Source organism: Triturus cristatus, chromosome 6 (genome assembly GCF_964204655.1).
Source record: "Triturus cristatus chromosome 6, aTriCri1.1, whole genome shotgun sequence".
Lineage (NCBI taxonomy): Eukaryota > Metazoa > Chordata > Amphibia > Caudata > Salamandridae > Triturus > Triturus cristatus.
The window spans coordinates 1,402,931,025-1,402,947,088 of record NC_140589.1 but is presented as its reverse complement, the minus strand read 5'-3'; the positions used below and the strand labels follow the sequence as shown (position 1 = coordinate 1,402,947,088).

At 46.0% G+C, this 16,064-nt stretch overlaps 1 protein-coding gene across 20 annotated transcripts in view; it reads left to right on the top strand.

Annotated features, from left to right (window-relative positions):
* Positions 1-16,064, top strand: part of REPS1 (RALBP1 associated Eps domain containing 1) — an 894,243-nt gene that overhangs the window by 651,697 nt on the left and 226,482 nt on the right. For all 20 annotated transcript variants that reach the window (XM_085612456.1, XM_085612466.1, XM_085612457.1 and 17 more), the window contains one exon: positions 4,264-4,385. In XM_085612456.1, coding sequence (XP_085468582.1) covers positions 4,264-4,385 — 122 coding nt within the window. The remainder of the gene's footprint in view (positions 1-4,263; positions 4,386-16,064) is intronic.

Below are 16,064 nucleotides of genomic sequence, written 5' to 3'. Positions count from 1 at the left end.
CACCAACCAATCGTTCTTCTGCAAAATATCTCTCAATAGATGGATCCCCTCCATCTTGAAATGTCTGTAAAGGAGAAATGTATTCACTTCTCTCAAATTTATCATGGATCTCCAACCCTTGTCCTTTCTGACCAAAAAGATTGTATGCACAGAACCCTGAACTTCCTCGTACACTCCTTTTCGTAACATCTCCTGCACCTCCTCTACTACATTCTGTAGCTCCTCTTGAAAGACTAACTGCTTTGGCTCCCCCATCTGCCTTGGTTCCTTTCTGAATTCTAAAACATATCCTCGAACTGCGAGAAGTACCCACAGATCTTTTGTTAAAATCTTCCAATTGTTCACAAACTGCCTTAATCTTTCGTCTACCTATTACGGGGAAGAACCAAAAGGAGTAGTCATACTTACCCTGAAATCCTTGAGCAAACTGTGCTCTTCCTCTTGACTGGCGTGGCCTGCTTGTTCTTCCCCCCTGGGGATAAAACCCCATAGAGGCCTGAAAACCTCTAAATGTACCACGTCCCTGGGACTCGTACTGGGATCTTGTATATGATCTGCCAGGGGAACGTCCCCTTGCCCGATCAAAAACACTTCTGCCCAACACTCTTCTCAGAGAGGATTGCGCCTTGTTAAAACTGGTGGAGGTGGAAAGATACTTTCAACCCACTTCACCAAACAAATAACCCTTAGGGTCCTCCGAAGGCTCTTTTTTGGAAAAATCTCCAAACTTGGGACTTATCCTCATCAGGACCGCCTTCTCTTAGTCATAATTGCTGCATTAGGATTTCAGAGGAAACAAAGTGCTCTCTGCGACCAACCACGCAGTAACTTGTTGTCTACTTGCAGAGACTTCATCTTTCCTTCCTCAGCCATGTCAAAAATTCTGGCTAATGTCCCTAATACATCTAGTAAACGATCCTGACACTGTTTTAGTGTCCTCTCTAACCTTTTCCTTGGATCACGACCCCACTTAAACAGGAACCTGATTAAATCAGTATCCAAATCAGGCATCACACAAGTTTTGTTCTCAACAACCGGCCACGAGCACTCTGCTCTCATTACCGCCCTAGCCTCCTTCTCTAATGGTCTCCTTACCCTTAGTTTAAAAAAATCTGCTACATGTGGAAGTGGCCACAAGTCCTCACTTCTGGAATTCCTTATCTCAGGACTGAACATATTCTCTCCTTGAGGATCTTTAACAATCCACTTTTCCTTCCTTTCCTTCTCTAATTTGTCCACATCCATGTCCCATCCATCATCAAAGTAATCATCTAAAATGAACTCATCTTCATTATCTCCAAATTCTTGATTGAATTCATCTTCATGAACATTCTGTTTCCTTTTTGCCGCTAAGAACACCATCTTTCGTGCTGCGTTGGACACCTTCATCATTTGTGGCACTTCGTACACCTTTCTCCTTAGTCAGAAATCTGACACCAACCTCAACATTTTTAATTTTCCTTCTTCTTTTTCCAAATCTTCTGTCTTTACTTCTCTCATCTTCATCCACTGATCAAACTTCATCCTCTTAAAATTGCACAGCCTTACTTTTCCTCTTAAAAACATTCTCAAAAGCCTCCTTTACTGAGGTCCTTACTTCTTCCTCCTCCAACTTCCCCAATGAAGCGTCCCCAACACCTGAAGATTAACCCACCACTCATTTCTAATGTTTCCCTTTTTTATTTTTTTTTTAAATTAAGGAAAAGATTTATATTTAAAAATGTTATCCCTACTACATATAAATCACTTTCTCCTGAAACTTAAAATTAAATCTATCTTCTCCTTCCTTCCTTTTTTTTGTTTTTTTAACTTTCCGCCCTGCCACTGTCCTACCTAAGCTGCCGACCGTCAAAACACTATGGATCAACTGTTTGGACAGTTGGCTTGAGGTAACTATTACCACTAGCTTTTCCAAAATTGGTGATCTTTACCTTTAATTCAATTTGTTTAAATGCCAAGAGCTTCTTTTTCCAAAATGGCCCAACATGACCTTGTAACATGCGTGACGTCACGTTCGCCATTACGGACGCCTCAGAGGAACAATCCTGTTCCCATGGTGACCTCAAGAAACAACAAGCGATCTCCTCTGCACGAGCGAAGGAAGGCTCGTGCAAGCACAGGTCGGTGATCTAGAGCATTTACCGCTGCCGATCATGAGCCTGAAACGGCCACTCGTGCCCTCGCGGTAACAGCCCCTTCATTATTATTTATTTCTTACTTAGTTCTTCTAACCTAATAGCTACCGACACGCAAAAACCCAGAAATTGGGTCACTCAAAACTATTCACATTCAAATGTACTTAAATTACCACACATGCTTAGCTGTAAAAAAAACAAAGTAACATACAGAAATAATCTCAAAGTATTAAATATCTAAAAACCTTACATACAGTTCAGAAAACGGTACTTATCTGTCAAGGAGCAGCAGATAAGAGGATGATGACTGCTGTGATGGGATTTATATAGGCTTAAGGGACATTCTAGTTCTCACATTTTGATGCTGGTGATGTTTACTTAAAAGTGCTGCAAGGAGCTGGCAATAAAAGATATATGCATAATGCTAGCCTCCAGTCTTGACATGAAATTAAATAGCAACACATAATCAAACCAGTTAATAATATTGCATTCTTAGTTGTCTCAGTCAAAGTTGTACAGGCATAGTCATATGTATTCGCATCTGTAAAATTGTTTCCAACATTAGTAATTATATTGGTTCCATTAATGTTAAGGGCATTGTATTTGGTGCGCGAGTTATGGTTTACAAGACTGTTACCCTTTACATCAGCTTACCTTTACCCTTCAGACCTTGCCCTTAACCCTTACCAACACCTTATCAAATAAACCTTATCTTTTAACTCCTTAACCGTAATCCCTTAACTATAATCTCTTAACCACTTATCACTTATTATTGATATAATAAACATGCTTTTGATTTCATGGCATACAATGAAACAACAAACTATGCAGGAAAATTGTATGTTGTCCAGTAAATAGAGTAAATATCTCCAGTGACCAACCATCCAGTATGTGTGGTTTAAAATATATGTATTTATAACACACTTGCCATTGTGTGAACTAATATTATAACACTTCTTATTTGGTAGTGATAGAGGGAGTTTCTATCCTCTAGAATTCCTCTCCTAAGACATTGTTGTCTCTGCTAACCTGCAGTTAACAACATAATAAGATACTGCTCCTAATTTTCTTGTGTGGTTGGTGGAAACGTCTTCATAGACTCTAAATATTCTTCAAACTCATTTTACAGGCCCTCATCTCTGTTATTATACCATAGTTAATGCTTATGTTTGTGACTTGACATGATTGACTGGCTAAAGCCTTCTTCATTTACTCTCATCTTCATTTTCTGCTTGTTATTTGAACTTTTCACACTAATGTGTTTTATTAATTTTGTTATAATATGGCATACCTGGGCAAAGGGTTGACTAAATGTCAGTGGCTTCTGAAACCAGTGAGGTACTTTGTTACTTTCAGGGAGTGAGGTCTCTTTCCGATGAAGCAGTTTTGGGGGAATTTGACACCTTCTTTAAGAGGTTTTCATAACACTGGTGATGATTATATTGTCAGGAACAAACTTTTTGAATTCATTGGAATCACAAACTGCTGGTAGTTTATGTCTGAGCAAAGCATAGGCTAATTCAAAGGGAGGTATGCCTAAATTTGTAGGCACCAAACTTCCTCTGCTCTTCTGGTGACCATGTCAGTTTTTATCATGTATGGCTTGAACACACAAATATATTATCTAGAAATGCATTATTGGTATGGGTGGAGACTGTCTCTGACCCCATAAATGTATGAACTTCTATCATTCTTTCCAATTACTCCTAATTTCCCCTTTTTATTCTTTTCTATACCTAACCCATAATTCTGGGTTTTCGTATTCTCCCTGGGTCTGTCACTTGTGCTTTGACAAATGGACCACCATCATCCTGTGTCTTGAAGCAAAAATCCCTATTTTTTTTCCTCCTCTGTCTGCTTCCACTACCAAAGTTCTGCCTCCCAGTGTTTAGGCCTGTGACAGCGTTACTACTCAACCCTCCTAATATGACATGTTGTGAACACTTTTCTTACGGAACTCATTAACAATGTTCTTTGTTAAATCTCTGGACAAGAATAGCTAACTTAATATTTTTTTGCCTTTTGCCGTTTTTACTAATAAATGTTCCTGGTAAAATATGGGATGGAAAGTGTTACTCCTTGTAAATTATCTAGTATGTCTTGTGTGACAAATCATTCCTTTTTACAGGTCACAATCAGGAACATCACCTGACAGTGCTGCTCCACCACCACCCCCGCCACGACCTCATGCCTCCCATTCCCGATCCTCCTCTTTAGATCTGAACAGAACGTTTGCAGTTACAACAACAGGTGTGTAGAATGCTCAAAATACCTAAACCTTTTAAGTTTTTTGCTAGACCAATTGCTAAACACAGATCATTGCTATTATATATGTAGAGCAAAACATGATTGATATTTATCACAATTTTGTATTTGCAATCCGTCATTGAAGTCATTAACAATGAATATATTGTATGGGGTGTTATCAATTCTAAACTTAAGTGACTGATCAGGTTTGTAAGTGAAAATATAGTTGCTGTTTTCACACTATTGTAGAAATAATAGTGTATTGTTTTCTCCAATTTGTTTAATAAATTAATAACATTGTTAGCCAATTGTGCTAGAGGTTCTTTTGTAGAGGCATTGTGCCACATAACTAGATGATTTGCATATGGCTGGGTTCAAACTGGAATGGCATGGTGAGCAAAAAAACGATGGATTTAGGCCCAGATCTCTGTACTGGGGTGAATGTATGACATTGTTCTGCATTCTGTCCACCAACTGTTGTTTTTGCATTTGTCATCCCGAGTGGGACGGGTGTGCCCAGACGTTGGTCCCGTGCTCTCCATGCCACTGGAATCAAGCTATCCTGGCTAAAGAGGGGTGAAACCCCGAAACCGGTCCTAGGATGCTTGTTTCCAGTCCAGGGAGGACCTGGCTTGGCAGTTCCGGCTGGACTGTTCCCATGAGGCACAGGGTCAAGACTGATTTGCATATGGCTGGGTTCAAACTGGTATGGCGAGCAAAAAAACAATGGATTTATACCCGGATCTCTGTCTGTCCATCAACTGTTGTTTTTGCATTTGTCATCCCGAGTGGGACGGGTGTGCCCAGACGTGGGTCCCGTGCTCTCCATGCCACTGGAATCAAGCTATCCTGGCTGAAGAGGGGTGAAACCCAGAAACCGGTCCTAGGATGCTTGTTTCCAGTCCAGGGAGGACCTGGCTTGGCAGTTCCGGCTGGACTGTTCCCATGAGGCACAGGGTCAAGACTGTTTTGCATATGGCTGGGTTCAAACTGGTATGGCATGGTGAGCAAAAAAACAATGGATTTATACCCGGATCTCTGTCCTGGGGTGAATGTATGACATTGTTCTGCATTCTGTCCATCAACTGTTTTTGCACATAACTAGATGAGTTATATTAACAATTATGTATTAGTTACACTACAACTTTGGGTTTCTTGGCACTAAAACAAGCCTCATCTAAGGATAAGTTTAATTTGGTGAGTTAAACAAAATGTTAAACAAATAACAGGTTTTTTCGAGTTGCTTGTAAAAAGCATGTATGATTAGGTAGACATGATGTTCAGTAGGTGAGCATTCCATAGCTTTGGAGTCAGGCCAGAGACTGCTCGACAATCATTATTTACTCTTTTAAATATGGGAATGATTAGCAAATGTTATGTTATGTTAGAGTATTTGTAAAGCGCATGGATGCCCCAGCATTGCGGCGTCCCAGCGCTAATGTTGAACACAGAGTGAGGAGATAGAGCGAAAGAAGATTAACATTGGGAGAAAAGCCAGGTCTTTACCAGCCTTCTGAAGGTCAGGTAATCAGGGCTGCTGCAGATGTGGGTGGGGAGGGAGTTCCAAAGGGCGGGAGCCAACAGCTAGAAAGATCGACCACTTGCTCTGGCCCTCCGTATCCGAGGGCTCTGTCCAGAAGCAGATCTGCCGAGCGCAGTGCGCGTGTGGGTGCGTAGTAGGAACGTAGATCACTCAGGATTCTTGGGCCAATGCCCAAATTGTGAGTGGATGAATAAAGGGATGTAGAGAATAAATACTTTTTTAGAAGATGGTGGATAAAATCTAGTACTGCCGTCACTCAACGCGATGACCCAGGCAGGGAGCTTTAAAGGAGATGCGAACCTGAATATGCAGCCAATAGAAACCTATTTTAAGAGGAGTAGTCTGATGATAATGAGATGATGAAGAAGCTGTGTGAGTTTTGAATTGTAAAGTTTTGTGTCCCTGAAAAAGTGACAATTTAATAAGTACATTATGTATTCACTTGTATTCGCTACTCCAAGGGCATATCCGGTATTGCCTCCTTTCCATCCTTTCACATTCATGACATTGTGTAAACTTCTGATTTATTTTTCACATGTTTTTGTCAAATCACAATACAGTTTTAATAATAATAATAATAATAATCACTCTTATAAAGCGCATGGTTACACTAAAAAGTGTGTCCCCGCGCTGAGCAGAACTCTAAAAGGAAGGGGACAGAGAAGCTATACCTAGAACATCCATGTTTTCAATTTTTTTCGGAAAAGAACTTCTGAAGATTCTGAATGGAGGGAAGGAGGGAGAGCATTCCAGTACTTCGCTGCCAGATAACTGAAAGACCGAGCCCCCATTCTGACTATATGAGTCTAGGGACTTTAACCAGATGGGTCTCGGCTGATCTGACCTGGCGAGAGGGGGTGTATGGGGACAGTAGACCATGCAGATATTTTGGGCCTGTGCCTTGTAAACTCCGGTGACTAATGCATAAAGCTTTAAAAAGGACTCTCTTCCCAACCAGTAGCCAGTGCAGGTTGTCAAGAGCCTTCCCCATAGAAGCTCTCCTGGGTAATTTCAGAACCAGGTGGACTGCCGCGATCTGGATGCATTGCAACCTATGCAGACATTTTTTTGTTACTCCTAGGTAACGAACATTTCCATAGTCCAGTTGAGATGTTACTAAGGCATGAACCAGGGTTTTCCTAGCTGGATTGGGAAGCACATCCAGAGTTTTAAAATTTTTTAAATACCAAAATACTTCCCTGCCACCTTCTGGGTCTGAACCTCATAGGATATATTGGAATCAAGCCATATTCCTAGGTTTTTGATCTGTTTACTCGGAGTGGGTGTAGGGCCTAGTGTCTGAGGCCACCATGCTGAGGACCAAATCTTCTTAGTCATTCAGGACCAGTTGTAATTCAAGGGGCTTAGCCAGACATCAAGTGCAGTGTGCCATGAAGAGGGGTTTGCCCTTGCTGTGGTAGTGGCAATTGGAGGGGATTAAAATTAACTGCCAAGAAAATTTATTTCTTGACTTCAAAGTATTCCCATTTCTATTGTTATCATTTTATTGGCAATTTCAAATCTGTACAATCCAACACTAAAATGAGACTACTTTCCAAACCCCAGATGCAAACTTTCAACACCCCTTGCTCCAGCAACTCCCTAATTTTCCACCAGCTCTTTTGATCTAATATATCAGTCTGAAAATGATCATTCATTAGGCCTTAACATTTCCAGTGCTTAATTTTCATTCTGTGTTTTGCCTCTGTTTTCTGTTGATTTGTCTTGGGTGTGTGTCCAGGTACTAATCGGAGAACTCTTTATCCCCTGTGATAAGTGAGTATTCTCTTGTCCATGTATTAGAAGATGGTGAGTGTAGACCCATTCTCTGAGAATTGCATTGTCATCCAGTACATTCATGATTTTTTGCATTGCCATCGTGTTGTTCAAATCTGCTATACCGGTGCTACTTTATTTCTCCCATAAAAACAATGTAGCTAGTTTATCTGTTTGTCACAATTGACATATAGTCTTGGCCCATTTTGTATGTAGTGGGTATTTGGATTAGAGGGGTATTTGAATTATCAAGATTTTAATGTTTCGGTAAAATGTTATGACAGATGCAGACTCATTTGTTGATAATTTGACAGGCTTGCATAACTATACCTTAAGACATACAAGGTCATTCTCTTCACTCCTCACCTCTTCCAGCACCGATCCGATAGAGAAACAGGTCAAAATATAAAGTAATCCTTGTAGCATCATGCATAAATTATTGTTCTTTACCTTACATGAATGGTTAGCCCTCTTAAACATGTTCAGTCAGCCTGGTTACTCAGATAAATGGGCACAGTCTGCCTCCCAAGACTTTTGGTTTTGTAGATCTATTTGCGGTTTTGATGCCACAAGGATCCTGCATACATTTGATATCAGCAGATTGATAGACAGGTTCTAAATCATTGTCTTGAAAGATATCTTCTTTGTGGTCCTTTTTCTTTACCAGTTCCAGTCTCCACTGTCTTATTTAGTAAAATCAAAATGTTTGTCTCCAGTACTCCAATTCTGTTCCACTGGCTCAAACATTTTTGTAGCTACCTCTACATAGAGATGTCTAATTTTTAGAATGTCGCTAGTTCTCATTTTCTTAGGAGTCCATGTTTACAGTGTATTGGTATACATGTATACATATGGAATCACATCTTGAATGAACACCATTACTCTGATTGTTAAACTGATTATTTTGTTAGAGTAGTTTATGTAGCCATAGTAAGTGCTATAAAGACTGGTGAGTTATCAATAGAGCGCCATTCCTTGTTAGTCTCCGCTTTGCATTGCTCAGCCAAAAAACTCAATTAAGCAGCTGCAGTAGTTTTAGCACAAATCTGAGGTTGATACTTGCATTTGGATCAGTAGCAGCAGCATTGTTTCCAGTAAATTACAGTTTTATGACCTCTAAAATAACATGGTTAATCTTCCCTTCGATGTCAAGGAGCATATTTGTTTTCACTGGGACTGTTCGATTTGCAAGAGATGAAGCTCTCAGGCTAAACATTCATTTTCATTGAGTCATGTATTCGGATTTCTTACCGAATTCCCTTGCGGCTAATTGCTCACATGATGTGACTGCCACTTGGTACTGATTATTCCAGGTACTTACTAAATGTACTGCTCCAGTGAAAACAGAAACTGATCTCTAGCTTTATATACTGGCCATGTGGAGTTTGATATTAAAACCGTCTGATGCACTTATATTCATTTTGGCAGCTGAGGTTACGCCTCTAGCTCTTCCATTAGTACTAGATGAGAAGGTGCTGGGTTGCTTAGGCCGAATAGAATGTCATCAGCTAGCATCATTCAATTAAGGAAATCTACTTCAACATAGATTCCCACAATGACTGAGTGTGCACTTAATTTCGGCACAGATGATTTTAGAATGAAGACTAAAAGTCGTTATGATAAAGAACACCCTGAACTGGTATTTCTATGTACCATTGTTTGGGTTTAACAGAAAGAGCCTCACCCAGATTTTGACCAGATTCTGATATCCCACTTCTCCCTCGACCTAAAATGTCCAAACCATGTATCTGAAAGAAACACGTTAGTTAGATTCCTCACCTTAGAATATCCCCAGGCGTCAGGCTGGATCCGGAAAGATTTTTCGTCAGCAATACCCTTGCGCGTCGTCTGCGGCTCTGCGTCCGTCGGCGTCGTGATTGCCGGGATGACGTCATCGGAGTACTTAGACGCCGCCCTCGCGTGCTGACGTCAGTTCTTCTTTTTTCCGCGCCAGTAAGCGCCGATCCGGGAAGAGCATACCCTTTTAGTCACTTTTTGACTAAACTTTTTTGAACTCTTTTGGTTCCATTCTCGTCGACCTAGACTCTGGTGCCGATAGGGATGCCTGACTTCACAGCTTGTGACTCCTGTCACCGACTGTCGGTCACGGACCACCACCGCCGGTGCCTCTATTGCCTTGGGGTCGACCAAGATGCCGAGTCGTGCCTCGACTGCCGGGCCTTGACTTCGAAAGCTAGGCGGTAGCAGTCCCGCAAGCTGCTAGAGTTCCATCACCGTTCGTCGGGGTCCAAGTCTTCGAGATCCGGTAAGTCGAAGCACAGCAAGAAGTCGAAGAGGCGACATCGCTCTTCTGGCTCCCCTCGCCGGTCGCGTGACTCGGCTGAGGGTTCAGGTGGCACCACCCGCGGGGCTCCGTTGGAGCCGCAGGAGTCCCGTCCGACCCCATACCCTCCGGTCCCTGGGTCTGACGCGACTCCGGCGGTGATCAGAGACTTCCTTGTGGCCATGAGGAGCCTGGATCTGCCGTCGTCGCCTGCCAGTGCGCCTTCGGGCCCTGCTGGCTCGACTGGGAGGCCTAGCGAGCCGGCGGCTCCGGCCCCAGCGACTCCGGTCCCAGCGACTCCGGTCCCCGAGGGATCCAGACCTCACGACCCCTCTGCCGGCGCCAACTTCTCCGGTGCCGCCCCCGACGCCGTTCCCCGGTTTAGTCCCGGTCCGGGCCCGGCGTCGGAGCGGCGCCGCACTCGATGCCGATGGGTGGCAATTTCATCGTCCACCCAGCTCCGATCATTCCACCTGTATACCAGGAATCGGATGACGGTGACGACTGGGAGGGGTCTTAGGACCCTCTGGCCCGGCAGGGTCAGTTATCTCAGGACTGGGCAGACAAACTGAGGGATGCCAGTGGTCTTGACACCTCCCCTGACACTGGCTTCGTCTCTCCTCCGACCGTGGCTTCGGAGGAAGGTGCTACATTTTCTGTGGTGCTGTGCAAGGCAGCCGAAGCCCTTGGGCTGGAGCTGCCTGCTGTGGCCGTGAGGACTAATCTCCTCACTGAAGTGCTACAACCGTCAGCAAGCTCCTCGGAGCCTCTGCTGCAGTTTAATGAAGCACTGATTGACCTTCTGAAGGGAACCTGGTCCAAACACTCCACAGTTCCTCCTGTGGACCGGCACGTGGCCCGGCGCCACCGCCCTGCACCGGGCGACCCCACTTTTCTTTCCATGCACCCCACGCCCGAGAGCCTGGTTATCCGGGCCTCTACCTCCCAGACCTCCTTCCCGTCTGCTCCCCGGATCGGGAATCCAAAAGGTTAGAACAGTTTGGGAAGAAACTGTTCTCCTCTCTTAGTTTGGGGTTGCAGTCTATCAACACCGCGTGCCTTTTGGACCGTTACTCCCACTCTCTGTGGGATACGGTGGAGGACGTGCTGCCCCAGTGTCCGGAGGAGGCCCGGACATGGCTCGCCCAGGCTCTTGCAGAGGGGCGGGATGCGGCACGGCATGCAATCCGATGTGGACTGGACACAACCGACTCGCTGGGCAGGGCAATGTTGACCACGGTGGCGCTTCGTCGCCACGCCTGGCTGTGGTCCACGAGTTTTTCCGGGGATGTCCAGAGCACCCTCATGGACATTTGACGACAAAGCGGATAGTGCGCTGGAGCACTTTAAAGACTCCAGGGCTACGGCCAAGTCCTTGGGCCTCTCGGCCCCGCGCCCACAACTTTTCGCCCTTTCGTGGCCAAGGAAGGGGCGCCCCCTCACGTCCGCTTAGCCACCGGCCGCAGAACCAACCTCCACGCGGTCGCAGACGTGGATTCCGCCGAGGTGGTACAGGGGGACAACGTGCCAGTCCGTCCATATCTACCCCAGCAGCATCCGCCTCAAAGCCCTTCTAACCCGAGCTTTCAGGCCCATTCCACACCAGTGGGTGGCAGAGTTCGCCATCACCTGCTCCACTGGCGTACTATCACATCGGACAGGTGGGTGCTGCAAATCGTCCGAAGGGGCTACTCCCTCCCCTTCGAGGCAATCCCTCCAGCCATGCCACCTCAGTGCCACCGAATTTCGGGGGATCACTTGCAACTTATGCAGGAGGAAGTTATGGCCCTCTTGGCCAAGGGGGCCATCGAGCATGTTCCTGGTCCAGAAGTAGGTCGTGGTTGTTATTCCCACTCATTTCTGGTTCCCAAGAAGGGCAAAGGGGGCCTACGCCCTATCTTGGACCTCAGGAGTGTCAACGCCTTCCTCCGGAAGGAGAAGTTCAAGATGCTCACCTTAGCTCAGGTTCTGGCTGCCCTAGACCCTGGAGACTGGATGGTAGCGTTGGACTTGCAGGACGCTTATTTCCACATCCCCGTCCTGCCGGCCCACCAGCGTTACCTACGGTTCACGGTAGGCCACGAGCACTTTCAGTTTACCGTGCTCACCTTCGGCCTCACCAGTGCCCCTCGGTTAGGGGTTCCAGTCTTCCCCTATCTCGACGACTGGTTGTTAGGCGGGCTCACCCCAGGCAGTCGTCTCCCACCTCCAGACTACGACCGACCTCTTGCATTTGCTGGGGTTCTACATCAATGTGCCGAAGTCGCATCTGAGTCCCTCCCAGAAGCTCCTCTTCATCGCAGTGGTTCTGGACTCGACGCAGTTTCGGGCCTATCCTCCAGATCAGCGGGTCCGGGATATTCAGGCTCTGATTCCTATCTTTCGGCCTCTATCCCGGGTTTCGGTCAGGTTGGTGCTGCAGCTTCTGGGTCTGATGGCCTCCTGCATCCTGTTGATGCATCACGCCAGATGGCGGATGCGGGCTCTGCAGTGGGACCTGAAGTTTCAGTGGGCCCAGCATCGGGGCAACCTGTCCGACCATGTCTTGATCTGCAGTGTTGGCTCACGGACAGCGATTGGGTCAGTGGAAGATCTCTCTCCCTACCCCAACAGGAGCATGTAGTAGTGACGGATGCATCCCTCCTGGGATGGGGGGGCCCCATGGGAAAGGCGGAGATCAGAGGCCTCTGGTCTCCGGCGGAGTCTCGGCTCCATATCCACCTTCTGGAGCTGAGGGCGATCCGGCTTGCACTGAAGGCATTCCTTCCCTCTGTCCGGGGAAGTGTAGTGCAGGTGTTCATAGACAACACCACCGCCATGTGGTATTGCAACAAACAGGGCGGGGTGGGGTCGTGGACCCTTTGTCAGGAGGCTCTGCCCCTCCAGACATGACTGGAACATCAGGGCATCACCCTGGTGGTTCAACATCTGGCGGGCTCTCTGAACGCCAGAGCAGACGAACTCAGCCGCCGGTGCATGATGGATCACGAATGGTGTCTAAACTCGGACGTGGCGCAAGGCCTCTTTCGGCTGTGGGGAGAGCCTTGGTTAGATCTATTCGCCACTGAAGAGAACGCGCAATGTCAGCAGTTCTGCGCGTTGGAGTTTCCAAGGCGGCACTCGCTCGGAGACGCTTTTCGTTGTACGCCTTTCCGCCTATACCACTTCTGCCCAGAGTGCTGAAGAAGATCAGGTGAGTCCGGGCCCAAGTCATCTTGGTGGTACAAAAGGGGGTGGTGATGGACGGGTCATCAGAACCAATCAAACACTCACACCCAGTCAAAAGATCTGTGTTTGATCCATCACCGTTCTTTAGCCCACTCTGCCACCCCAGTTCAGACATGGCCATATGCAAATCAGTCTGACCCTGTGCCTCATGGGAACAGTCCTGCCCGAACTGCCAAGCCAAGTCATCTTGGTGGCTCCGGATTGGGCAGGAAGATACTGGTATCCCGAGCTCCTCAGTCTGTCGATCGATCCCCCGATACGACTGCCTCTTCAGGAGGACCTTCTGTCGCAGCAGCAGGGGACGGTCCTCCACCCGAACCTGTCCAGCCTCCACCTCCATGCGTGGAGATTGAGCGGTGGCAGTTGATGCCATTTGACTTGCCTCCTGAAGTCTGTAATGTTATTCTGGCAGCCTGGCGTCCCTCCACAAAATCGGTATACGCCTGTAGGTGGAACAAATTTGTGGCATGGTGCACAGCAAAGGCTGTGGATCCCCTTTCCGCCCCTCTTTCTGAGGTTCTCCTCTTTCTTCTCTCTCTGGCCCAGCAGGGCTCTGCTCTGGGCACCCTTAAAGGATATCTTTCAGCTATATCTGCTTTCTTACGGCTTCCTGATCAGCCTTCTCTTTTCAAATCCCCTGTTGTTTCTCGATTCTTTAAGGGCATTACTCACATTTCCTCCTGTCCCTTTCGTAATGCCTCAGTGGGATTTGAATCTGGTATTGACGTTTCTGATGTGCGCTCCCTTTGAGCCACTTAATAATTGTCCCCTTCGTCTGTTGTCGCTTAAAACTGTTTTCCTGGTTGCCATCACCTCTGCTAGAAGGGTGAGTGAGCTCCAGGCTCTCTCTTCTAAACCTCCTTTCCTTTCTGTCCATCAGGACAAAGTTGTTCTGAGGACTTGTCCTTCCTTTCTCCCTAAGGTGGTGACTATCTTTCACATCGGACAGTCTGTTACGCTGCCCACCTTCTTTCCGCATCTGCATCCCTCGAAAGAGGAAGATAGGCTCCACCGTCTGGACCTCAAACGGGCGTTGTCCTTCTATCTGGACCGCACCAAACAGTTCCGGGTGGACGACCAACTCTTTGTTGGCTGCGTGGACGCTAAAAAGGGGCGGGCGGTGCTCAAGCGAACCATCTCTCGGTGGGTTGTTTTGTGTATCAAGGCCTGTTACTCCTTATCTAAAAAGGAACCTCCTGTAGGGCTGAGGGCCCATTCCACTCGGGCTACAGCGGCGACCACTGCCCTGGGCCGGGGAGTCCCCTTGCAGGACATTTGTCAGGCAGCAACGTGGGCCTCGCTGCACACGTCTGCCAAACACTATTGTCTGGACAGCCAAGTGCGGAGAGACGGCTTCTTTGGCCGTTCTGTTCTCCAGGACTTTCTGGTGTGATCTTGGTTCACAGGCCCACCACCGGGGTTGGTATTGCTGGGTTATCTATTCTAAGGTGAGGAATCTAACTAACGTGTTTCTTTCAGATGAACAAGTTACTTACCTTCGGTAACGATATATCTGTAAGAAACATTAGTTAGTTAGATTCCTCACCGACCCACTCATCCTCCCCGTTCTGCGAACCGATATCTAGGGTTGAGGTCATCCCTTTTAGGGCCCTTGAATTTTTTGGCACCAGTGTCGGTCTCATGCATGGCTCTGCGTTCCTGGCGCGGCAAGCTATGTACAAGAACTGACGTCAGCGCGTGAGGGCAGCGTCTAAGTACTCCGACGTCATCCCGGCGATCACAACGCCGACGACGGACGCAGAGCCGCAGATGACGCCTAGCGACACGGAAGGGTATTGCTGACGAAAAATCTTTCCGGATCCAGCCTGACGTCTGGGGATATTCTAAGATGAGGGATCTAACTAACTAATGTTTCTTACAGATATATCGTTACCGAAGGTAAGTAACTTGTTCTTTCAGAAGTGTTTGATTCAAGAATATTCAGACTTCCCATAACATACTTTCTCAGCCTTCAGTTAGAGCCAGCTTCTGTTATTCCCTGAGCTCTTAATAATTTCCAGAAAGTGTAATCCATTTGTTTTCTCTCCACCCTGAATTTGGGAACAAATGATTGATCTGGGTTAACTAATAAGGGCATAACGGGCTGCAGTTTAATCTGTGTTCATCGTTTCAGTGGGCCTTTTTTTATTTTTTAAAGTGATTGTGGGCTATTCTAGCATGGCCAAAATCATAGCTTAGGTTATTGTAGGAGTGGCTTGCCTAGAAATTGAAATAGATGAAACGAGTTCCCCACCAAAATCAAATTTGTTCGAGACTTCCAACACAATTTAGCAGAAAAAGTCATCTTAGCCAATGTTTGGATTGTATTAGCAGTGTTGGGCATTCTTTTGTTTTTTTATGTTATTAGTTTAAACATTTTCATGCACATATTAGTCATATCTTGAATTCTGACAATGTCACTCCTTGCATATGCACATATGTTTGTTCTCACATAATTGGTCAAATGCATTTAAAATAGGTAATACGACATGTCCCTGCCTTGTAGTTTATTGGTAACCTAGCAGTCCGTGATCTAGTCTAAGTGATCCCCCATCCTAATTTTCCCAGCCTTTACACTTGATTCCCAACAAACCATAGTTAATCACACTGAAAATAGAAGTTTAGTTGACCTGTTCTTCATTCAAGACTTTAATAACCAGTTCCATATTTGATTGGTGATTCACCCTTTTCTAAGCAGTTTTATTTGCGTCAAGTTTTTCAGATTTTCACATAAGTTACTATTGTCTGCTTGGGTGGAATTATCTGTTATTCTATGGGTCTGTCTCCTAGGGAGGCCTGTCATTTTGTCCGGTTTCATTCAATAATTTTAGCAATTCACCCCAGTCCTGCA